Source organism: Pelodiscus sinensis, chromosome 28, assembly GCF_052426305.1.
Source record: "Pelodiscus sinensis isolate ZL-2025 chromosome 28, ASM5242630v1, whole genome shotgun sequence".
NCBI lineage: Eukaryota > Metazoa > Chordata > Testudines > Trionychidae > Pelodiscus > Pelodiscus sinensis.
This window is the reverse complement of record NC_143079.1, coordinates 5,830,203-5,854,092: the sequence shown is the minus strand read 5'-3', so window position 1 is coordinate 5,854,092 and position 23,890 is coordinate 5,830,203. Positions and strand designations below refer to the sequence as shown.

The 23,890-nt window shown below is 49.6% G+C and overlaps 1 protein-coding gene across 1 annotated transcript in view; it reads right to left on the bottom strand.

Annotated features, from left to right (window-relative positions):
* Positions 1-23,890, bottom strand: part of XPO7 (exportin 7) — an 86,097-nt gene that overhangs the window by 2,003 nt on the left and 60,204 nt on the right. The window contains exons 10-27 of the mRNA XM_089773813.1: positions 22,687-22,827; positions 21,080-21,258; positions 20,063-20,256; positions 18,474-18,579; positions 17,053-17,188; positions 15,664-15,737; positions 14,534-14,614; positions 13,307-13,370; positions 12,015-12,123; positions 11,454-11,560; positions 10,887-10,975; positions 9,501-9,608; positions 7,987-8,069; positions 6,988-7,202; positions 4,943-5,081; positions 3,392-3,552; positions 1,445-1,543; positions 1,019-1,146 (exon numbers count right to left, since the gene is read on the bottom strand). Of these exons, the coding sequence (XP_089629939.1) occupies positions 1,019-1,146; positions 1,445-1,543; positions 3,392-3,552; positions 4,943-5,081; positions 6,988-7,202; positions 7,987-8,069; positions 9,501-9,608; positions 10,887-10,975; positions 11,454-11,560; positions 12,015-12,123; positions 13,307-13,370; positions 14,534-14,614; positions 15,664-15,737; positions 17,053-17,188; positions 18,474-18,579; positions 20,063-20,256; positions 21,080-21,258; positions 22,687-22,827 (2,213 nt within the window). The remainder of the gene's footprint in view (positions 1-1,018; positions 1,147-1,444; positions 1,544-3,391; positions 3,553-4,942; positions 5,082-6,987; positions 7,203-7,986; positions 8,070-9,500; positions 9,609-10,886; positions 10,976-11,453; positions 11,561-12,014; positions 12,124-13,306; positions 13,371-14,533; positions 14,615-15,663; positions 15,738-17,052; positions 17,189-18,473; positions 18,580-20,062; positions 20,257-21,079; positions 21,259-22,686; positions 22,828-23,890) is intronic.

The following is a 23,890-nucleotide window of genomic DNA, read 5'->3' as shown; positions in this document are numbered from 1 at the left end:
AGAGGGCACTTAGCCCTGCTCCCACCCCACAGAGCAGATGGCACGGTAGGACCCTGCAGCCCTGCTTTCTGCGTGGGAGATGCAGGGGGAACTCAGACTGTCATGCCTGAGTGCAAGGGGGGAGCCAGGGATCTGGGCTGTGTCTGCACCTCAGCACTGGGAAGCCTGTTTGCCTTTGAGCTGCTGCTTTTAAAAGAATTGTAACAGAGGCAGGGGGTCGGCCCTTAGCTCCAGAGGGCTCCTGGGTAGGTGCTCAGGCTTCTAAACCCCGGGAGCTGGCGTTACACCAAGGAATTGAAGAGTTTACTCAGGGGACGGGGAACATGCCCCTCACTGACCTGACTCCTGATTCGGGATGTGCACGGGTAACTGATTACCCAGCAAGAATCACCCGTGGCAGGTGACAGGTCACTGTGGGCAGAGGGCTGCTCGGCCCCAACGGGTCTCTGTGTAGAGCTGCTGGCTCTCAGCGCACATGGGGCTGCTAGTGTGATTTGCCACTTCTGGCCCCATGCAAGGCCAGCAGGTCCCTCCTCCCCCGAGCAGGATGGCCGCCAGCCCTTCCTTTGATCAGTTAACTGGTTAAACACTATGTTTAACCAGGGAACCAATTAAACATCCCTGCTCCCAACAAGTAAAGGAACTCCAAATACCTTCGCTGGCCTGGCGCAGGCTCCAGCCCCGAGGGAGGCTGGGGGGTGCCGAGACTAACTGCAGGCTGGATCCAAGTAAGCCGGGGGCCAGATCTAGCTTGTGGGCCGGAGGTTCCCCACTTCACTCCCATGTTGGCCATGTAGCACTTGGCCCCCAAATGGCAAGAAATGCTCAAGGCATGGCCACCCACCACACTGTGCACCAACGTGCCCAGGCCAAAGGGGCCCTCTTCCATGGTGGGTGGGGGGCCCTGCCACGTGGCGCAGGTTCACTGCCCATATAGTGGCCCCCTTGCTGGGGAGCGGTCGGCCGTGCTGCTGGGTTGCAAATATGGTTCTTTGGCCAAGGGATTTTCCATACTGACCTGTCTCTATTCTTGGTTAGCAGGTTGCGTTCAATGCCTTCCATGAGGTTCTCGAAGCAGAGGTGCATCGCCTGCTGCTTTTCGGGGGGCTGGCTGTTCACTATGCTGTTCCGCAAGTCGGAGAAATACTGGCGGGAGACAAGCGAAGGGAGAGGAGAGGGCTGAACATGTGCTGAGTGTTCCGGATGGGTTCTTAGACTTGGCACGGCTCTTCCCCCGCCAGACATCATCTTAAGCATGATGCCGGCAAGTGCCATGCAAGCTTCCCTGTTCAATGCACTGCCCTCAGCCACTCCAGGCCTGGCGTCCACCCCCCAGCTCAGCTCCGGTACCCCTTGTTCATTGCTAGGCTGCCAGGCTGGGCTCCAGTCCTTGGGTCATGCCTGATTAAAGCCAGCTTAACCCAGCAAGAGGGGCTGGGCCTACCTTTTCATTGAGTAATATCAAGCCCAGCAGAGGTCGAGACATGGACCACTGATTCCTGCAGTCCTCAAAAATGATGATATTCAGCACCGTTGACAGCATCTGGAGAGAGAGGGGGAGATCAAGAGGCTGTTTCCTCCAACCCACCTTTTGCCCTGGCAGGATGGGCCAGTATTTATCATCCCATCCCGCTCCCACTCCATCAGAATGGACTGTGTGAGCACAGCATGCTCTTCTCAGGGGGCCTCTGTCCTCACCAGCCCTGGGTGGGCACTCTCCTTACTGTACCCGGAGGTCAGATCTCGAGGCTAGAGAGATTACTCCCGGTCCGCGCAACGCTTCCTGGGCCTGCCTCCTATCTGTGCTCTCACATGGGGGCGGGGAGCAGTAGCAGCTCCCAGGAGATCACAGCTAAGTCGGATGCAGGAATGTGTACAGCAGCTAAATGCCATGCGGGGCTCCATGGCAGGAAGCCCCTCTTGTCCCCAAGCAGAAGGGATCCCTGGCTAGGAACCCCCTGAAACTAGATGCCTACAAGAGCTGAAACGGGGAGAGCAGGCCCTTCAATCCATTGAAAGCCTCGTCTCTGCCACACGCCCCGTCTTCCCCTCCGTAGTCTGCGAGGCCACGTCAGAACCAGACTCCAAAGTAAGCCCAAGATCTTAACCCCCGGGAGTCAAACAAGCAGTTTCCAGTCTCTGCTTGCAGCAGACCAAGGCTCTGGTTTGTGCCACAGCAACTCCCTCGAACCAAACACAAAGCCCGATTCTTTTTCTGGCCAGCTCTGCTAAGAGGGGGCAGCCTGAGCAGTCCTTGAAGTCGAGCTCTTGTCTCACTTGAGGGGCTGGGTGGCCACATGGGATCGCAGCGTGCTGCTGGCAGGGTGGCAATTTGGAAGCAAGCATGTGTTGGCGGGGGAAGGGACGCACTGGGGACAAGCGTTTCACCAAAAGGGGTGGGCGAACAGATCCCCAGCAGACGCACAGCACGGCACCCGGCAGATGAACAGACACAGAACGGGAGAAGCCTGACAGCAAGTGGCGAAATCCGTCTACACGTGAGCGGAGCTGTGATTGAAAAGCACTAGCAGACTAGTGTTACAGCTCGCACTACAGATCTTACACGTCAGTCACGGCCAGCAAAGAGGGAACTGGCCCGTTTGGTGTTCACCTTGGGCAATGGGAAGAGCGGTGAGAGGCAGATGACAGAGGTGCTAACAGGAACAAAACCAGATTATTAAATCCATCCTGCAGAGGTGATTATGAACTCCAGGCCTACGGGCACTCAGGCAACATTTGCTAAGGTAACAGACACAGCTGGAGTAGAAAAAGCGAAAGTCTCAAGGCAGGGGGAAATCCTGGCCATTGCCTCATTAAGCAGCAGGGCTGTGTTGTTTCTGGTCTCTTGCAAACACTTATCCAGCCTCCTGAAGCTTTCTAGCCTCTTTTGAATTGGCTGGTGTGTTAAAATAGCGCAAGCTCGCGGCAGGCAGATATAGCTGAAGCCAGAAAAGTACTTGGTACCAGTACGTCGCACAACACAGGTTCTACCTGTTGGGGTATTTTAAAATTATGCTTAAAAGGTTTTGGCTATCTCTTTCAAACTGAAGTTTAAAACCAGTGCATACTGTACACGCCACCCTCTGGCCTAGAGTCGCCCGCCCCGAAGCACAGTTCTCAGTTCTGGGAGATCAGCTATGCAGCATGCGAGAGGTGTTGTCTGAACGCAGGGTGGGAAGGCCCAATCTACTGATGGCTAAGACTGCACCAATCCCGCTGGCTTCAGGCATGTCCCTAGCCCCTCTGGGCTTCAGCTATGAGGCAGAGGTAGCGGGGCTGAGGATGGAAAAGAGACCCACAGAATAGTTCGGGCGACCCCTTGTTTGGCCACCAGATGGAGCCAGCGCCCTGCAACCAGCCCACCTCCCTCTCGCCGGTCCCTCCCCTCTACCTGTTGAATCATCTCGGGGTGCTGCTGCATGATGTGCAGGAACCGGTCGCTCTCCTGGCTCAGGGGAGTGGTCCTCTTCTTAGTGCTGCGAGACAGCTGCTTGAAGAGATACGTCACAATGTGGTCCAAGCAGGAGCAGCAGCCTGTGCAAACCATAGTGTCTGAGGAGGACAACAAGGGAACACAGTGGGACACGAGCATTTCCCTCCATGCCGCCCTTCCCTGACGGGCCCCCTCTCCGCCTGGCCAGCCCTTCTCCCTCCGAGACCTACCCAGAGAGCACTAATCCTCAACCCGCCAGCTGACGCACTAACAATTCTCCTGCGGCCAAGCCCACCGTGACTGAGGAGGCGAAGCAAAACGGTGCCCTTGTGAGCTCTCCGTGCCCTAGTCACGTGGGCAGGACACAGGAAGGCACGTGTTCACCTGTGTTTGCACCTGGCGAGGGGCTCCCAACATGGCTCCCTTGTTTCTCATGTAACAGGCCGGGGTTGAGCACTTGATGCTCTCAGCCGCCTGCTCTTACAATCTGGGTTGTGGAAGATTAAGCTGCACATTCAACCCCCACACCCTGTTGTACACAAGCAGCTCTTCCTCTTTAACAGACTCATCTGGAAGGAGCAGACACCATGCTGAGGGCCCTCAACGTTTAAGAGGATGCTACAAAAATTAATTCTGGTGCCAAGGGATCCGTGTGGGTATGGGCACCATTAGCAGCGGCTTTACAAACATAAAACCAGACATTCCAAGACATGCAGATAACTTCCCAAAGTAACAGTGACCTTACTGACACCCTCCCTACCCCTTCTGTCCACCATGTGTCACGTTAAGGCTGAGCACAGAATCAAGTAATGGGAGATTCGCTGCAGTCAACGGTGCTCCCGTCCGGATGTGTAGGCCGGGTAGGGGCCTGAGGTTCTAAGTTGTTTGGGACTATCTTGTGTGCAGAGCACCATGAATACTCACTGAGCTAAACTAACGCTCAGCCTGCCCATCTACAGATCTCTACTTTTCAGAGCTAGATTTTCTATTACCTGTTACCCACTGCTCTGTGCACATTTAAAGGATTCAACAGAATTCCCCTTCCATCCTGGGTATGAATTAGGGAGGACTGCCAGCACAGGAAGGTTAATAGATGTCCTCATGTTCTCCTCCGTGGACTCATTTCAATCATCTTTACAGACAATGTGCCTCTATTTTCGTCCTGGGTTAAGGCACTGCTCTGGGTTCTCCCATCCCAGCTCTACCTCCTTGGATAAGTCACTTAAACCTCTCTGTGCCTCAGTTCTCCAGCTCTAAAATGGGACAAAAACTCTCATCTCTTGTCTATTTAAATCGAGAGTTCCTCGGGGCAGTGTGAGCAATGCCATGCTGGGGACAGCCGTCTCTGGTGGCCTTATTCAATCATTCTGTGCCAAGGAAATTAAAGCCTCCTTAATCTGCATCATAAATAGTTCTTAAAATTAGTATAAACGTAAACTAGAGTTTACTAAAATCCTCCATTCCCCAGAGAGCCCATTTTATGTACCCCAAAAGCACATTGCTGGTTACCTAGTGCAGTGAGACCTTCTGAAATGGAAGAAAGAATATACATGATTACGTGGGGCTCTAGACTGGCTATAAAGTTCATGTGGTCCTGGGTGAGAACTTCCAGTAAGGAATAATAGGACTGGCTGAGTTTGGGGTAATCCTGCGGAGAGAAAGAGAGCAAAGAGATTTTAGGATCTAATGGTTAATTCAGAATCAAGCACAAGACTTCCTCAGAGCAAAGCAAGTTGAATCACATCCCTTTCAACCCACTTTTCAACCAATTGGATGTTGCTCATGGAGAGAGTCTACTTCACTTAGTGTTTATGCAGACATTCCCCATGGACAGCGTATGTGCTCTACATTTACATTTTTAGGTCATCACCATTATGTGCTCTCAGCATCACACACGTGGATCCAGCCACGTTTCTTTCATTAGTGTAATGCTGGAATCTCTTTTTTCCATCCAGTTTTTGGCTTGGTGGATTAGTCGGCTGGACATTCGGCCTTCTGCTCTGGTGGGTCAGTGGCAACGTACCAGTCAGAAAACCCCATGTGAGCCCTTGGGGTCTGTTGTAGGAACTGGCTGTTGTAGGAAGTTTAGCGAGTGCCCGGGCCTGAGTAACAACGCAAACTCTCACCAACCCCGCAGACGCTGTGGTCAGACACGTCAGCACAGGCAGGGGTCTTTTACAAGCCCTGCAGTAAGCAGAGAATACTGTACTCTAGAGTACTTGCACGGGGCTGGCCTTTAACAAGACTGTTCGGATTGCTGATGTGCTGAGTTCTGCCCACGGCCTCACTGGGAAGGGAAAGTCTCCGTCTGCATGAAGTGTTCTTCAGAGAAGGGATTATTTGGGTCACTGCTCTACAGAGACTTGCCAACGCCCAATGCCAGGAGGGAAGAGAAGCTGCAGGGTAACACAAGCCCCCTAGGGAAATGGGGCTGGTGAGGAGGAATGGGGCTGTTTCCATACAGGGCTCTGGGCATGCAGCAGATTGTGGTAAATATTCAGTAGTTCCAGCTCATTCAGAATCTTTGGTAAACACAAGCCTGGGGGAAAGGCAGGAGCTCGCTCATTTGTATGGTTCAGATAGTCCTTCAAAAGCCACCAGTTCAATTCCCCAGGCTGCACCCGTCACCCTTTTAATCCACCTTTCCCTCCAGGCAGATCTTACTGCAGTCTGGAGTCGGAGCCCCCCTGCTGAAGAACACAGGGATGCTATACAATGGATACCAGCAGCCCTGGCCCTTGTCCCAGCTTCAACAAGTCTGCACGGTCTGCTTTTCAAGAGCAGAGGGAGATCGTGGTGTGTAAGGGGACCTGGCAGGGGCTGGGGCAGCTGGGAGGGACCCTAGACACATTTGGAAAAGGGAAAGACAGCCTAGAAGGTTGTCGCTTCCCTGTTGTCAAATTAACTCCTTCAAGCTCAGCAGCTCAGCATTGGTGCTGATGGCACTTGTCATTAGGACATCCCTACGACAAACACCCAAACTCCAGCGTCTCCCTCGCTACAGTGCAGCTGGGTTTTCGCTTTGGCATCTGACTACATCATGGCAGCTTATGGGGAGAGGATAGAACAAGTAGAGCTCCTGTTTGTCAGAGTGAGGAGCAGCCGTCTCAGGAGCAAGACACCGAGGACAGGTCTACACTGGGCCTGGAAAGTCGGCTTGAGCTACGCAGCTCCAGCAAACGCTCCCATCTGCTTTCCTTGCTCCTCACCAAAGGAGGAGGACTGGACGCTGGTGGGAGCTGCCCTCTGCGTTCCATTTATGGGTCTATACTAGACCCACTAAATCGAACGCTAGAAGAACAACCTCTGGAGTGTCGGTCTTCCAGCAAGCACAGACGTGCCCTGAACAATCATTTCATAGGGACGCACACTCATGGAATTGTCATTAGCCAATTGTGGGGGCCGTTGGGCAGAGACAGAAAAGCGGCTGTTCCAGCAGAAAACAGCGTCTCCACTGCGGAGCTAAGTCGGCACACAGGGAACGGGCTCTGCCATTGGCACATCGCTTGGGATTAGACGAGGTCTGGAGGTTAATCACAGGCGGGCTGGCTTACCAGAAGATCGCTGTGCGGGATGGAGAGCAGGAGCTTAATGAAGGTTTGCAAGGCGTTGTCGAGCGCATCGTCCCCGTACAGACGGAAGACACCAAAGTTGACGTAGCTGCCGCTTAGCGCGGCTTTCAGCATAGAGAAGCAGATGGAAATCCCCTTGAGCTTCAAGGCATAGACTTGATCCTTTGGGACCTCCCCTAGTGTTAGGATACGATTCCCTGCGCAAGCACAGAAGGAGACTTAGTATCCCAGCCCTGCTTCCAGCCCCCATCTCAGGGTGTTACTGCCCTGGGGAAGGCCGGGGGGGCAGCAAAGTTGTGAGTGACCATGGAGAAAGAAAATGGACACTTGGTGCTGAAACTCCGGGCCAGTTTTGTGAGCAAAGCTTAGAGGGGCCATGTGCCCTGTTCTATGATGCGGTGTGTCCCAACAGGAACTGGTTAGCAGCATGGCTCTTTACCCCCTTATGCTCACACCACGCCGTTGGGAACTGGACGGGATGACTGAGTTGGGGCTGGTCCTCCTTTGGGCAGGGGGCTGGACTCGATGACTCCTGCGGTCTCTGCCCGCCCTGGGATTCTATGACTTGGTCTGCCTGGCTGAATGCGAGTGGCTTTGCAGGGTGGAACAGGGCAGTGTTAATGGCTCCCCTTAGTGGTAGGATCCAGTCCCCAAGGAACCCCCAACTCCACACAGAAAGGCCTTTGCTCATGTGCAGCTCAGCCCAGCTACTGCTTGGGCCTCCACCCGAAGACCTGTGTGCTGTCCTCTCCCTTTCTCCATGCCAGGCAAGATCCCGGAGCCCTCACCCCTGCTTGTCTAGCATCACGCCTTAGAGAGAATCCTCCTGTATCTCACTAAGAACCTTTCCAGTTACCTCACCCTGCATCCCACCCCAGTCTCCTCCTCAAGTCCCCAGGCAGCAGTGACAAGGGCACCAGCCTCCGCTCCCCGAGTGACCAGCGGCGAGGAGCTACGTCAGGGCAGAAGCCGGGGACTCACCATATGTAGTTATCATTTTACTCGTTTCCCGGAAGAGCAGGATGCCGTTTGGCGAGGACACATCGAACTGCAGCCTTTGGGACCTAGAAGGGGGAACAGAGCCAAGTCAACTCACCGCTGCTCACACAGAAGCGCAAAGGGACAAGGCGTGCCAGCCTGCTCTGCTGATCTATGCGGTGGCACCCTTGTGTTAAGGGCCACTTGCGGGAGCTCAGATGGTTGCCCCAGGCAGGGGTAACGGTGGCACTAGGCCATACAGGACAGAACATTGTCACAGAGCTGCTGACTCCAAAGAAAAGGCCTGTACGTCACAAATCTTAAGACTAGTACGATTCATACGTGCCAGAAAACCCGGCTCAGCAATAACTGCTGTGACTGTGCACACCATGTATGCCGACACACAAGGAGCATCTTGGAAGCCAGCCTTCTAGCAAGGTCTCGCAGTGCTGGGACTAATGCCTGTCCATCACATGATGTAGGCACTTGGCAATTCTATAGGCTGCTTCCCTCCATGTGAAGATGTTTTCAAATGGAAACACAGGAAGGGAATCTTTTCGTCTAGCTCTCACCTCATAAGGGGAGATTCAATAACTGCGGGGACTTTAAGTCTTGGCTCGACAAAGCCCTGGTTGGTCGATTTAGTTGGGATTGGTCCTGCCTTGGGCAGGGGGCTGGACTCGATGACTCCTGAGGTCTCTTCCAGCCCTAGGATTCTACTTCAGTAACTGAGCCAGAGGTTATGGGGCGAGGTGAGGTCTGCAGTCTATAGCGTGCAGGAGGTCACTGGACAATCATGGCGATCCCTTCTGATGTCAAAGTCTGAGGATTTGTCCTTTCACAAATCTCTTGTCTACGGTAAACAGCAGCACAATATGGATCCTTGAGAATATTAAAGCCACTGTGTGTCTGTTCAAGTCTAGTTTCCTTCTTGGATGGCTACAACACCGCTTAGCAGTGCTCTTGCATAGAGAGCTCTGATCACTTGGCAGTACCCCAGAGCCAAAGTCTGGCGATCTTTCACTCTCTCATTAGGCAGCTTCCAACCTTTCTGAACAGTGGCAGAGAGAAATCAATCTGCTTGCAAAAAGAACCATTGTCATCTGACCACCACATGGCACAGAACTTATTTTCACTGCATGTTTTTAAATTAACGTAAATTTCTCGGATGTCATGGTGATGGGTTCCAGAAAGAGGTACTCCAATAAACAAACAAGCAGCTTCTGAGCTTGTCCCTTTACACATTCTCTTCCGCTCAGAGCTTACGGAGGACAGCTCTTTGATTCAACCGCTCATAATGCATAAGTCACATGTAAACGATTATATTTGCCTCCTTGCTAAAAGAGTTGCTGCTTTTTTTTTTAAGTTTTTTTTAAGGGCAACTTGCAAAGCATAAACAGAGGGAAATGGAAGAGACATAACAGGGCTGCAAAGAATATTTTCAAGCCCCAAACTAAAGGGTGAGACAGTGAAGAGACAGGAATTCCCATTTGCTTTTGGATGTTGGAGTCTCATACCTGTTATGCACCAACTCTGCCATCAGTTTGAGCACAGGTGTAGTGCAGGCTGGGTCATGGTACCACAATTCAATCGCCCGCTGTAGAATTGGCATGTAGGATGGATAGCTGCAATTCAGAAGCTAAGGAGCTTTCTTGTTTTAGTTGGGAAGAAAAGGTCAACAGTTTAAAAACTCTTGCCCTAGCTCCAGGCTTTGGAGAGAAGCTCTCTTGCTACTGACCTCTGTCTGGGCCTATGGTCTTACTTTCCAGGAGAACAGTCATTTGTTTCCATTTAACCGATTATTTGGCTGGCAACATTCATTTAGTTAGTACAAAAACATCAATCTATGGCTGAAAAAGTCTTGGGGGAAACAACAGGATTGCCTGCATCCGCTGCTGCCAAAGCTAGCTGTGATCATGTTGCATACACTTTTTCCAAGCCACCTGCCCCATGATAAAGGCATGTGGCCTCCACCAGGAAGAACACAACAGACACTTGGGCTATGTCTACACTGCACAGTTATTTTGGAATAAGCTATTCCGGACTAGTTATTCTGAAATAGCGTATTTCGAAATAGCACGTCTACACTGCAGGGGAGACTCAAAATGAGTCCGAGGCCGGCTTCCCTAATGTAGACGTGCTCTCTCCATTTAGAGCCCCAGGAGGAATAAATTAGCCCTGGGGAGGGGCTATTTCGAAATAGCAGCAGTGGAGCGTCTACACACGCCTTATTTCGAAATAGGCATTATTCTCCACAGAATGAGATTTACAGAAGATGGAGTAAGTCGTCCATTATTTCGAAATAACGGAAGTGCTGTGCAGACGCTCGCATAACTTTGCTGTGTAGACATACCCTTGGAGGCCATGTGTTACTCCATTTGGAGGTCCCCGAGGTGAACAGGTTACTTCCCAACTCCTGCCAGCTCTAGAGAGCAAGAGGTGTAGGGTGGCATTTTCACAGCCGCCTAAAGGAGCTAGGTGTCCAACTGCCATTATAAGCCAGGGGAATTTGGGTGCCTAGTGCCTTTAGGCCCATGTAGAATTCAACCCTAAGCCTTAGAACTGATTTCTAGTCTCCTTTGTGGAAGGATGCAACACACGAAGCCACAAACAGGGTTCCCAAAGGAGTTTCTCTCAAAGCTTGAGAGAAATGCAACAGGAGCTGCCAATTTTCTTGCCTATAAAGAGAACTACAAATCAAGAGTTAACTGAATGCAGAATGAACCAGGTGCTCCACGGGTTCAAACCCCGCATCTTGGCAGGCAGCTCGATTAGACAGCCCGGTGGTCCTAGGATTCTGGGAGCAGCAGCCCCGAACCACTTATCCCTCCGTTCTACTGTACGGGTGGCTAAAGCCTTTAGTCCTCTGTTGTGGCCAGGGGGATTGTTTAGGGTGAGGATACATCCACTCAAACAGCATCATAAAGCTGGTCTTGGCATTGAAGGCAAAGGCTATTCCCCTCAGGTCTCTCACAAGGCCGACCAAGGTCCTCTAAATTGTGAAGGGAGAGATACAGTACATGTTAAGTGACACTCTGACACTTCCCACCCCCTCCCCGCCTCCACTAGCCCATCACCCTTCCAACCAAGAGGCACGGAGCGTTTCTTTGGTGGCCTCTGGTCTCAAAAATTGGACATTCCTTTTCCCTACGCAACAGGAATGCACCCAAGTTAAGCCAAGGCAAGGAGGGTACTGAGAAGCGTCACTGGTTAAAGCCGCGCAGCTATTCTGGGTGCAGGAGACCCTTCCCCAAATGTCTGGATCTCTTCTAGTGATCATTTTCCCTCTTCCCAAGAGATCAGGGTCTCCCCAACCGTGGCTACCACCTCCCAAACACTGGGAATTATTCAAACTTCCTTTTTAGCGCTTTAAGGTCATGGGTGACAAGGCCCCTGTTGGAAAAGGAGTGCCGACAGAGTCCCAAGGCACTGATTAACCCAAGATTTTGTCTCACTCAATTCGGACTTACTTTTGCCTCTTGTTCATTGAAAGTGTTTGTGCTGAACATCTGTGCCACGGCCTCGAATGCAGCGGTGAGGGGCAGCATGAACTGTTCATACTGATCCTCATCTTCCCCTGAAAGAGAAGAGGGAAATTGGCAACTTCCACCCAGGTGCCACATGTCACAGCACAGTGCTGGGAAGTGAAAGAAAGGCACTAATTTGAGGGAGCCCGCGTTCCCCTGGCTAAAGATGGTACTTTTATCAACCCCTGCCAGGGACAAAAGACTGGGGGTGCAGAGAGAACTTTGCAGAATCAAGACTGCACGTGGATTTGTCTGTAAGAGTCAGCTCGTGAAGGAAAATTTGGCCCTATTAGTGGCCTGCCTCTCTCTCTTACGAGTACAGACTATCACTGCAATCCCTCCCCCTCAAGACTCCTCTCCCTTCCTGGCGGGGCGAGTGCCGTTTTACTGGCGAAGCCACCACCTTCCACAGGGAAAGTAAGCAGAACATTTAAGAGCCCTGTGAACAAGCTGGCAACCCAACTTCCCCGCTCCTCTCAGGTCTGTAAGAATGGGGTGCAGTACCTAAGTCCACCATGAGGAGGCGCCCAAGTGCAGTGTAGAAAGTAGTCCGACATCGCATGTCAGTCAGGTTGGACTGATTGTTAATACCCAGGAATGAAAAGTGCTCACTCTGTCAATGAAAAAGCAAAGTTAACAGTGAGTGGCTGGGTGACAAGGCTCATTGGTTAGAGGCCCACGGGCACTGAGGGGCCTGGATTGCTTGGACTCGTACTCTGTTCTTTCAAGAGCCTTGGCAGGACTGAGCCACTGTTTGCTTTGCTAAGCACTTTACTGCTGCAGCTAACCTAAAAAAATAAAGCCACGAGAGGGCCACTCTCCCTGGTATTACAGAGATACGGTTAACAGGCATCCTTTGCTTTTTGTCTGAGGATTCTGACGTGCTTTATAATCACTTAAGTCTTGCTTTGCCTCCAAAGAGAGATGAATTTCCCCATATGTAAAATGGGGATGGTAAAAGGCCACACAGAGAGTGTGTGTAAAAGGAGCCCCAATTTTCAGGCCATTGCTCTAACCATTAGATCTGCCTCTCACTCAGGGATTTCTAGGTGTCATCATATCCAGCCACCTTTCCTCCCAGTGGAAGCCAGGATTACACTTTAATGCAATATTATTGATTAATTTCCAGTAAAGGACCAGATCCAGGGCCCTCCAGAGAGAACCCTTGAGTGCTGTTATAACTAGTGTTGATTCTGAAAATTATCTTTGAGTTAATACCCCAGAACTGCATGAGAACACACTGCATTGCTGGAGGACCACCCGTATGGGCAGACCTGCAAGTCTGAGTCCTGGTCCCTGTGGCAGCTAAACACCCCTTGGACCTTTTCCCTAAAGGTAGTCTATTAGATAGGAATGTGACCAGGGTGTTAGAATGTTATTACATGCCATCTCCCTGAAATTCCCAAAGCAGGGCCTCACAGCTCCACACATTCTTAGCCAGAATTAGTTGTATTTTGGTGAGGGGTGTGACAGAGTGTCTTTGAGACACAGAAAAAAAAAGAGAGAGACTGATTCCTGTATTATGTTTGTACAGAAGCAGGAATCATTTGGCTGAGAGGGACTATATAATTCTGACATCCTGGATTTAAAGTAGAGGCTTAAGAAAGAGGCAGAGAATGGAGATCATAATCGTAACAGTCTCTTGTGAAGCAAGTATTCAGGAAACCTGCAGTTACACTTCAGAAGAGCGCCTGCATGTGAGAACATAAAGGCCTGGTTCTTGCTTTAGCCTGCCTACAGGCACCTTCATGTAAGAGTTTGTTACAAGAGAGGCTGGAAGGGAATGAAAGACTTACCGTGTGATTGTTCAGCATGAACTGTACTGCGCTCAGTTTCACCAGTTTCCTAACACTACTGTATGTAGAAAGGGTGTTAAGGAAACAGCAAGCAGAACCAGCCAGTCCCTGGATGGTTCCAAGTGCCTGCAAAGCGCATACAAGGGAATGCTTCCTGGAGTACGTACACGTTTTACAAAATGCTTTCAGGCCCTGTGAAGTTTCTCAGCCACCGTTTTTTCTCTAACCAGCTCCTATTACCAAGGACTCGTCTATACCAACAGTTGGTGCACAGCAAGCTGGAGTGTCTATCTATAATAGCCTTCCATGCTGTAAGTGTCTGTGTGGATCCTGCTATCATGCATTACGAGTTCTGGAGTGCACTGGATCTATTCTGCTTCGAAAGAGGAAGATGCACATTTCACCCCACTGCAGAATCCCACTTCATTTTCAACTTGTTTTGGAAGGAAGAGGTAACCCCAACCTGTACTATGGTCTTCAATGCCTCGGCAGCACACAAATGAAGGCTGTGGGCTATAAGATACGAAGCAGCCATAATCCTTAGTTATAAAGTTGACAATGTAACAGCCCTCTACTGGGATTCTTTGCAACCAGGTGAAAAGGTCTGTGCTCTCTTGGCTACTCAAAAGTACTTTTTCATGTAATGCACAATCAACCTGTGGAACTCCTTGCCAGAGGATGTTGTGATGGCCAGGACTTGAACAGGGTTCAAAAAAACATCTAAATTCATGGAAGTAGGTCCTTCATCAATGGCTATTAGCCGCGATGGGTAGAAATGGTGTCCCTAGCCTCTGTTCTGTTCATTCCCTCTGGGGCCATCTAGCCTTGGCCACTGTCAGCAGACAGGATACTGGGCTAGATGAACCTTTGGTCTGACTCAGTGCAGTCACTTATGTATGAAGGTGTTTCGGGGTTACGTGGAAAAATGGAAATCTGGGGGTTTGTTTTTTAAAATAAGCCAAGTTCACATGGAATCACAGCACAAACCTGGGAGAGTGGAAACGACAGTCACGCCCAGTATTATGTGGCTGGAATTTTTGTCTGGAGATGCCGCTCTCCAGCTCTAGGAAGTTGCCGGCGAATTGACAGACCTACTGGAAGATTAGCTCGGTGGATGGCAATAACTAATGAACTTATGCAAAATGATCCCATTTCATCTGAACACACTGGTGTGGCGTCCCCCAAATTCCACTGTGACACGCCCAGGCTCTTTACAGAAAAGGATATCCAATGGAGAGATCGTTGAGAAGCTGCAGCGTCTTGGAGGTGATTGGTTCGCATCGACCCCAATACTTCAAGTTGGTGATGCTACAGGAAAGGAGAAGAACAACAGGTCAGAGGGACGGTTTGACTCTCCTTTCTTGCAAGGTAGAACTGTCCATCAAACGTCACCCAATTCCATCTCCACCCTCCAAAAAAGTCACAGACATCACAAGCCACAAAATATTGGTATAAAATTACTGTACTTACATTTGGTTGACTAGAAAATTATCCTTCAGATAATCTTCACTACTTGGGTCCCAAGCTACACTGGCCCATACCCAGGCCCTTGGAATTCTGTGGCACTCCAGGGCTGATTTCTGCAGCAAGGGTAAGAGAATTCTGCGGCAGTGACAACATGCAGACTATGCAACTCTGCACCTGCACCATCCACTGTCAGCTGCAGAATTCTAGTAGCCCTTGCTTCTTCCAGGAGAGCCATGTAACCCCCTGTGGATGGGCAAGAGTGGACAGGCACCTCGTACACCAAGGCAAAAAAGACGCTAGAGGAGTGCAGGAAGCCGATGGCCATGTGCATCCAGGCGCACGGCACTGGGCTTCAGCCTTGGAGGTATGGAAGGGGTTCAGAGTCTAACGGGGATGGCCAGAAAGACAGGAGAAAACCCCGCTGACGTGTTCAATCCAGAGGAAGCTCCTAAGCAACAGGCCACGAGGGGGCAGTCTAGTGAAGTGGAAGAGGTTTAAGAACGGTACTGGCGCTATTTTGAACTGCCTACTGCTATTTGTAGTCCCCTCCCCACTGTGGTCTCTAGGCTTGTGATTAGCAATAACGACGTGGCGATGTACGATAACGGAGATTGCCCCTTGTAACGATGATGGCAGAAGCCCAATTAAGGGGGCACTGAAAAGAGGATCCATTATCCTGGTGTAGCTGCAGGGGATTCCATTTGTGTGTCTCCATGACGCAGTAAAATACATAAATCCTGGATGCTGTACAGGACCTAAACCTCTGGCCACGGCCTATAATGCCCTCCAATAGCCAGAGGCTCCCCTCTCAGTCTGAACAACACTCTCTTATAGTGAGGTTGTCCCAGTTACTCCTGGCATCCCTGATGCCTGCAAGCAGAACTACTTACATTTTCCCTATGAAGACGCTCAGGACCATGGTCTCGTCACTCAATCCCAGGACCTCGGAGAGACGGCGGTACAGCTGGAGGGGAAAGAGCAACACAAAAGTTAACAAGAAGTCAATGGAATTAGTGGCATTTTTGCTGGAAGAAGGTAGGACTCTACTGGGGACGCAGCCTGAATTTAAAAATAGCTAATTCGTTTCCCCGAACACTAGGGTCTCCAAGCAGTTAAGCAGGGAGAACGTTTGATCCCCAGCCTACTTTTATGAAATGGCCTGATAGCTCTTCAGAGAAGGTTCCTGCCCTGAGGCACTCGCATTCTTACTCAGACCCCTACTCTACATGGGGTAACAGGTTAACAAAAGCAGAACATGTTGTTGACCTGTAAGATTTTCATCCTCTTTTTCATTCCAGACAAGTTCATCCCCAGCTGGGCTCTCAGCAGCTAGAGATGCTATATACAAAATCGGGGCATTCGTTTTCTCTCTGAAGACGCAGCCCCATAGCTCTGACACTAACACAGCTATGAGCAGAGTGCAACAAACGCCCCACCTCATATCCCTGGGATCTGACATGCTCCCAAGCCCCCTGCAGCTCCAGAAGCAAGAGTGTCTCACTGGGGCTTTAACCCACGTCCCTGGCCAATTGGGAATTATGGGTTATTAGAATGACAGAAAATTTTTAGAAAGAAGATGGGACAGTTTCTCTCAACTCTCTTTAAGAACCAAGTACCCCAATGTTAACATCCAGTGTACGCTGAGAGGGGGGACATAGCAGGAAAACTGAGAGGGGCCCTTTTTCATTAACCCTCCCTTGTCTTCAAAAACTGCCCTCTTTGGCAGCCAACACGTCACATTTCACCTCAGTGCCAAGTCTAGAGGATCTTCAGAATGTCTAGGAAACAATCCAGTAAGTTTTAACTAAACGTCAGAACCACACCCCAGCCCTAACACCTCTGAGGTACTGATATAGCTCCCATTCTCCTAAGCACTGTGAGGCACTCAGCTCCTAATGCATTTTTCCCCTTTGACACTCCTGTGAACTAGGGCAAGGCTATTATCTACCATTATTTAGATGGGAAACTGAGGCATGGCAAAGTTAAGTGACTTGCCCAAGGTCACACCGGAAGCCTGTGATGGAACAGAGATATGAACCCTGGTCCTCCAAGACCTAGAGTAGTGCCCTAATCAGACATCTTAATGAAAAGCAGTGCCAAAGTGTACTGCTGAAGCTGTAAGTGTAAAACGGGGTATGTGGAAAGCAGGAGGGATGGGAGCTTCTGATAAGCTCTTATAACACAAGAGCAAATTAAGATCTAGCAGCTCATATGCCAAAAGAAGTGAAGGCATTACCGGAGCCAGCAATGCCTCAAGGCTGCAGGGGAGAAGGAATTACCTTGGAGGATTTCTGCACCTGATCTCCAATATAGATCTTTCGGAACTGCTCAAAGAAGCTCAGCATGGCAAGCTCCAGTTTCTCGTTCCCAGCCTGTGCCAGGCGAGAGTCTGTCAGGTTCATCAACTGCAATACCCTGAAAGGAGGGAAAGAAGAAGTAGTGACAGATCTATCAACAGCTCCAGGAGGACAAGAAATACCAGCCTGGCTGAACACTGAGAAGGGAGCGCAGAAGAGTGGTATCAGGCAGGTGGTATAATTTCCAAGCTGCGTATGGCTGAGAATAGGGATGTAAGTGGCTAGTCAACTACCCAGTAAGCCTAGGCTTATCAGGTAGTTGAGTCACTGCTCCACTAGTCGCTCCGCCCCGCCCCCCCTGCTGCCTCTGTATCAGAGGAAGCGGGGGGGGGGAGGGAGGAGAGGTGGCTTAAAAGTTGGTTCCCCCTAGAATCATCTCCCCAGGGGGGCAGGGGAGGTAGAGGCACAGTGGGGAACCTGGGGCGAGCGGGGACCCAAGCGGTTCCTGCTTGCTCCCGTTCCAACTGCCGTGCTTCTGCGTTTGACGTGTAGCAGCAGTCGGAACCGGGGCGAGCAGGGACTGCTTGAGTCTCTACTCGCCCCGGGTTCCCCACTACTCTTCTGCCTTTTTAAATGCAGTAAGAGCTGTGGGTGGCACTTGCTACATTTAAAAGGCAGAGGTGCAGCCAGGATGGCAAGTCCCCCACCTCACCCCTTATCGACTATTTGATTAGCTGATTAATCGAAATTTAACATCCCTAGTTTACATGACCAACTTTGATAAAGTCTCAGATTAATTAAGTCCTCTTTCTCCTGCTTGATCCCAGAGAAGCAGTATTAGGCTTATGTTCTACATGGCATTTTGCTTATCTTAGGATTGTTTAAGAGCCATGCACTGCATATTAATTACCCATACCACACAAATCAGCAATTATGATTACAGTTCTGGCTACAAAAAATGTACAAGTGCCTCCCTGTGTAAGAATTCCATCTGCTGTAGGAAACTGGGGTATTCACAAGATATGTACTATCAAAGCCATTTTGGTTCGTATAAAAAAACCTCTCATCCCCAAAAAGAACCAAGACACACCGGGTTCTACTCTGCAGCGGATGTTTAAACAAGTAGGAAAAATTCCACTCTCACATACTCTCCCCTTTGATTATTTAGATCCCTTGCCAAACAGATAGAGACATTCAGGTTTAAACAGATCCCAACAGACATTTGCTCAGTGAGTCTAGCCGGTGCTATCAATGTCTTTGTGCACAAGGGCCGATTCCATCCAGTTATTTATAGTGAGAGTAAGAAAAGAGGGATGGGAGAACACCCTCTAGAGAATTACTACCCCGCAGCCACAAGAACGGGACAGTGCTTAGTGTAGCTAGAAAGCATCCAGCATGCCTACCGACAAACCAGCTCGCCGTCCATGGCATCCTGCTCATCTGTGCTGGCGAACGAAACCCTGCCACCGATCACTGACCCGATGATATAGACAAGCCACGTCAGACGCCCTGAAGCCAACAGATGACATCAGAAACAAACACTTGACAGGCAACATGGTAGTGAGAGAAAGGGATTCTTTGGGTTTTTCTCCAGCAAAGCCAAGGCTCATGAAGAAAGCTTAAAAGAGCTTATTTTATTCTACCGATCAAGAAGCTACAGTTACGTCAGTACCAGCTGAACCTCTCTAGTCCAGCACTCTCTGGTTTGGCAACATCCATGGTCTGGCATGATTTTAGTTAGCTGGGTGTCCACTTATCATGGGTGTGGCCGAGTTTCCTGTAGTCCCATAAAGTTTGTCTACAGCCACCAGGCCTGCTCTCAGTGTTCTGTGCTGTTATTTAGCTCTAATTTACCCCGAAATGTCTTCTAAGAGCCCAGTAAGTAGTAGAAGTGTTGGTGATGTTGCTAGACAACATCCATTTTCCGTGGTTCAGAAAATTCTTTGGCTCGGCACTGGTCAGGTGTTGGGAGGTGAAGAACTAGTCGACTATCCGATAAGCAAATGGACAGTCTTCTAGTCACTTCCCCTCCCTTGCTGCCTCTATTAAATAGAGGCAGCAAGGGTGGGGGAAGAACAGGAGGGTATGTCAAAGCAGCAGCACCACATGGAGTCCTGGGTCAGCTGCTCCTTGCGGCGCTGCCACTTTGAATGCCACGGGGAGCCCGGTGTCAGGCTCCTCGAAGCATTTCAAAGCAGCAGCACCTCGTGGAGCCCGGAATCAGCTGAGTCCCTAGCTGACCCCAGGCGCCGCACAGGGATGCTGCTTTGAAATGCTGCGAGGAGCCGGATGCTGGGAGCACTACACTTGAAAGGCAGAGGCACTCTATTGACTAATCGAATAGTCAATACAAAAATGTATCGACTATTCGATTAGTCAATTACCCTCTATTTAACATCCTTAGTCAGGTGCCAAAGGTGCTGGACTAGAGAGGTTCAACCTGTATTACTTGATTCTCCATTTAGTGGAAGATAGGCCACAGTTCTGATCCTGGAAATTGTACCTATTTGCTTCAGAGCATCGTTTCTAGCTGCAGTGTGCTGTCCTCATAAGATCACCCTCACCCCATGACATTCCTTTAATACAAGACCATGTTCTGTAGGCTTCTGGAAACATTGCATATGTGCAAAGAGGAGTACTCATCCTCTGAAAGCACACAAGGCTGGTATGACAGACACACTCAAGTCCTCACCATCTGAAGTTTCACAGGTTGAACCTCCGTGGTCCAGGACTCTCTGGTCCAGCAACATCAGAGGTCCATCAGGGAAAAGGAGTTAAAGTAAAAACCTGGCCCTCTAACTGAAACCATAACACCCCTATAAAACAGGCTGAATATGTCCAAGCCCCTTGCTCATTTTCACAAGAGAATAACTGTAGGAGTGGGTCTCTCTGGACAGGATTCGATGGGGGAAGCAGGTTTCTGGAACTGTAGTTTTTTGAAAGGGGCAAATTGACCAGGGCTCCCTGGCCACTGCTCTTGGACTGCACTCACCTTCCTGCACGGCGATGTCCATGGGGCTGGCAGTGGCGCTCTGTAGCAGCTCCTGGTAAGTCTGGGCTGACTGGTCAAAGAGCTGCACCAGGAGAGCACAGGTCTTTTCGTACTCACACCGGCCAATGGTGGACAGCTGATCTAACTGCTGTTGCACAAGGCCGGTGTCGTCTAGTGGATCTTCCAAACCATCTCTGCGTGGGCAGAAAACAGCATTATAAATGAAGCTTAGTATCCGTGCTAGCCTGACCCTCAACAAGCTTATTTCCCCCATGGAAGACACTTCTCCTAGGCACACGGCTATTTTAAAACCTGATCATCTGAATCTTTGCCTCTGGTAGCTCTCATGATGGAGCACTGCACAGACTGATGGAATACAACCGAGTGTTCATCACTAGTGTCCTCTTGTTTTATGGGCACAGGACTAATAGAGCTGAAAGGGCCATCACAGGTTTATGACAATATTTGCCCAGGGTTTTAAACAAAGCACTTTACGTGTTTAAGAAATACCAAGTATTATGGCATCTGGTTGTCGTCGTGCTTTAGTGTTTCCCATCTTTCATATTTTGGTTTTCTTCCATCCAATAAATTAACTCTAATTAAAATACACTGCAAATATAAAAGGATGACACATCCCTCCTGAGACATTTCACTGACAAAGCAAAACATCCTAAGACTGGAGTCAATACTACGCATCTAATTCCAAAAACTAGGGATGTGAAAGGTTACTGGTTCCAGTTAACCAGTGGGGGCTGGAGCAGCTCCTCGCCATGCTGTGGGCAGGGGGTTGCTCCAGCCCCACAGGGCCAGCTGTGGACAGGGGCGTTTTAGCCCAGCCAGGCTGGAGCAGCCCCCTGCCTGCCTCCCCTTAATCAGTGAGCCGGTTAAACGCTACATTTAATTGCTTAATCAATTAAATAGGATTTGACATCCCGACCAAAGACCCTTGCAAGATTTTCCCTTATGTGCTGTAGGCACTGAAGTAGAAATGCTTGTGCCTTTTCAGGCTTCCCTTACCTCAGTATGATGTGCACAGACTCCAGCCTGGAAGTGATGTATGCTTTCGTGACTTCTGGAGTGTATGTTTCTAGCATATGCGGCTCTGTGGCTTTAACATATGGCACAGATGCTGCCAGCCGCTGCCACAGGCTTAGGAGATAATGTACGCTGTTTGGTGCAAACTCCCAGTGCTGCAGGTACCAAGACAGAGAAAGCAAAGGAAGCCAGTGAGTTTAGGATCTTGCAGAATGTTACGTTTGTCTTGAACCGTCTGCCAGTAGGAGAGCATCTTAGATTGTCAGGGGCTTATCCAGGATGCTTTAATGCTCCGTTTTCCTCGGCAGCGCTGAATTTAAATCAGCCCCTGAATTCCAAGAGTGCCTAAAGGAAGAAAACTGTTCAGCAAAGGAGCCAGGGATAGGCCAAAATAAGCTTGCATGAGATGGAGCTGAGCTGAAGCCTTCAGGCCCCAGTGCAGGTCTGAAAATACCTGCTTGTAGGGTTGGCCCTCCCTCAACTCGAACAGCCTTGCTTCTTTCTCTCCTCATTCTTCTGAGCATGGTAGTGCAGCGAGGAAACCATGCCCTAGTACTGCGACAACACAGGCAGAGCAAAAGTCAGCCCCTGCTGAGCTCCATCTCTCTTAGGGCTTGCTATGCACGGGCTCTCTAGAGCTGTCCCTTCAGTGCTCTTCACATGCCACAGCTCAGGGGAAGTCCCAAGAGAAGGGCTGTCAAACTCTGCCGCACTAGACTTTCAATGCTGGAGACCTGGCGTAAAACGGGGTTTTTTTTTTTAAACCATTTGGGCAGCCTGGTCCAACCCTGCTGCTGGGCTCCTGCATGAGAACACAAGACCCTCCATCTGTCCTGAAGGGAAGTGACACAGCGGCACAGCAACATGCAGAATTACTGACATTTACATTACAAACGGCAATATTGCAACACACTTCTGGTTTGATGAAGCACCCATAATGCAATTTAGTCCCTCACCTGGAGCCAGGCACACACAGCTTGCCTGCTTTTTAATATCTTAAACTGTTTTATTCAGTTCTCTTGGAACTATCAAACACACCCAATCCTCACTCAAGCTGTAAAATTCAACTGCTCCTATTTGCCTCCACTAAACCCCTTCATTTACAAGCCATCTCAACAACATTGCATATTGCTAAAAGCTACATACACTCCAATGGTCTACAAATCAAAGCTGCCAGTGTGCAGTAGTTTCCATGGAAGAATTTTTAAAATGTCATTTTATTGTGTACAGAGATGTAGTTGTATGCTGCACAACAGCGGAAAGGACTGCACGATACTGATTGAATCACCCTCTACACTACATTTTAATGAAGGGTTGATGCACTACACTAAAAGAGCCATGAATCAGCCACTGCTACTGACGGAACAAGGAAAAACTCCAGGGCTGTAATTACAACCCTCCCCTCAAGTACTTTGCAGCCAAAGTTCATAGTATGATCAATACTGACTCTGCCATTACAAAGCCTGAGTGGATGCCGCAGCCTCGTTGCTACTGGGCCTGACAAATTGGCATAGCTCCTGCAAAGAAGGGGAAGTCCTCCACTGTGAGAGGTTCCAATAAGGCCAAATGTCAGGAATTCCCACCTGCAGACTGGTCACGGTGAAGTTGGCAATGAGTCGGATGACCTCAGGGTAGTTTTCCACCTTCACCAGCTCTCCCAGTTGATAGTTGCTTTTCAATCGTGCCAGCAATCTGCAGAACTCATGGTAATTGTTCGGGTCTGACAAACTCTGGGGAGGAAGAGAACCAACAGTATGTCAAATAGTAAGCCAGATAGCACTGTCTAGTGGTCTATCAGCACACAGAGATGGGAGTTAGGAGACCTGGGTTTTATTCCCAACTCTGCCAGGCCATGTCTACACTAGGAAATTATTTCAAATTTACTAAATGTGACTTCTGGTCTCCTGATTTAACAAATTCGAACTTGCACATCCTCACCACAGGGAAGCATCGAAATGAGTCTGAGGCATCGCGTCTACCTTAACAGAACCTACTTCGAACTCAGAGCCCCACAAAGCACTCTGGGGAGCTGCAGGAGGCCTCCTGGAGGCCAATTAGTTTGTATTAGTAGCACCGGAGTGTTATTTCGGACTTACGAGTTCTAAATTAGCGTTATTCTTCATGAAAAGCAGGAGTACAGAGTTCAAATTCCGCAGCCCCTCATTTTGGAATAATGGGTTTGGTAGTGTGGATGCACCACTTACAAATTCGAATGGGGGGGGCAGAGGGGTTATTTTAGATTAAGGTCCTAGTGTGGACCAGGCCCCACTGATTTGCTTCATGATTTGGCAAATTATTTCATCATTCCATGCCTCAGATCCCCATTTCTAAAAGAAGGGGTAGTGCTTGCCCACCTCTACTTCCTTGGATATCCTTACATGGACTGTGTTGTGTAAGTGTAAAAGTATGATCCCTCAAAGCCACACAGTATAGATGACCCAGCTGAAATGCACCCTATCATTGGCAGGTCTTGGAACGTACCTAAAACATTAGTCTGGACCATATATAATTCACAGTGGCAAACTACACAAGGTGTAAACAACTAGGCTCAAGTATCACTCTTGAAAATCTCCTTTCAACACAGATAATCAGTGATATTTAAGAACTTTTGATTGAGAGTGCAAGACTGAAGAACAGTAGGTAAAGATGACAGACATCATCTTAGTCTTTCTTTCTTGCTCAGTGCAAGATTGTTTCTGTAAACACATTTTCAGCATTTTTGTCCAATTAAACTCTTACTTCTCTATTCAATAGTGGGGTAAACTCCAACACCATTAGTCTCCCAAGCTTTAA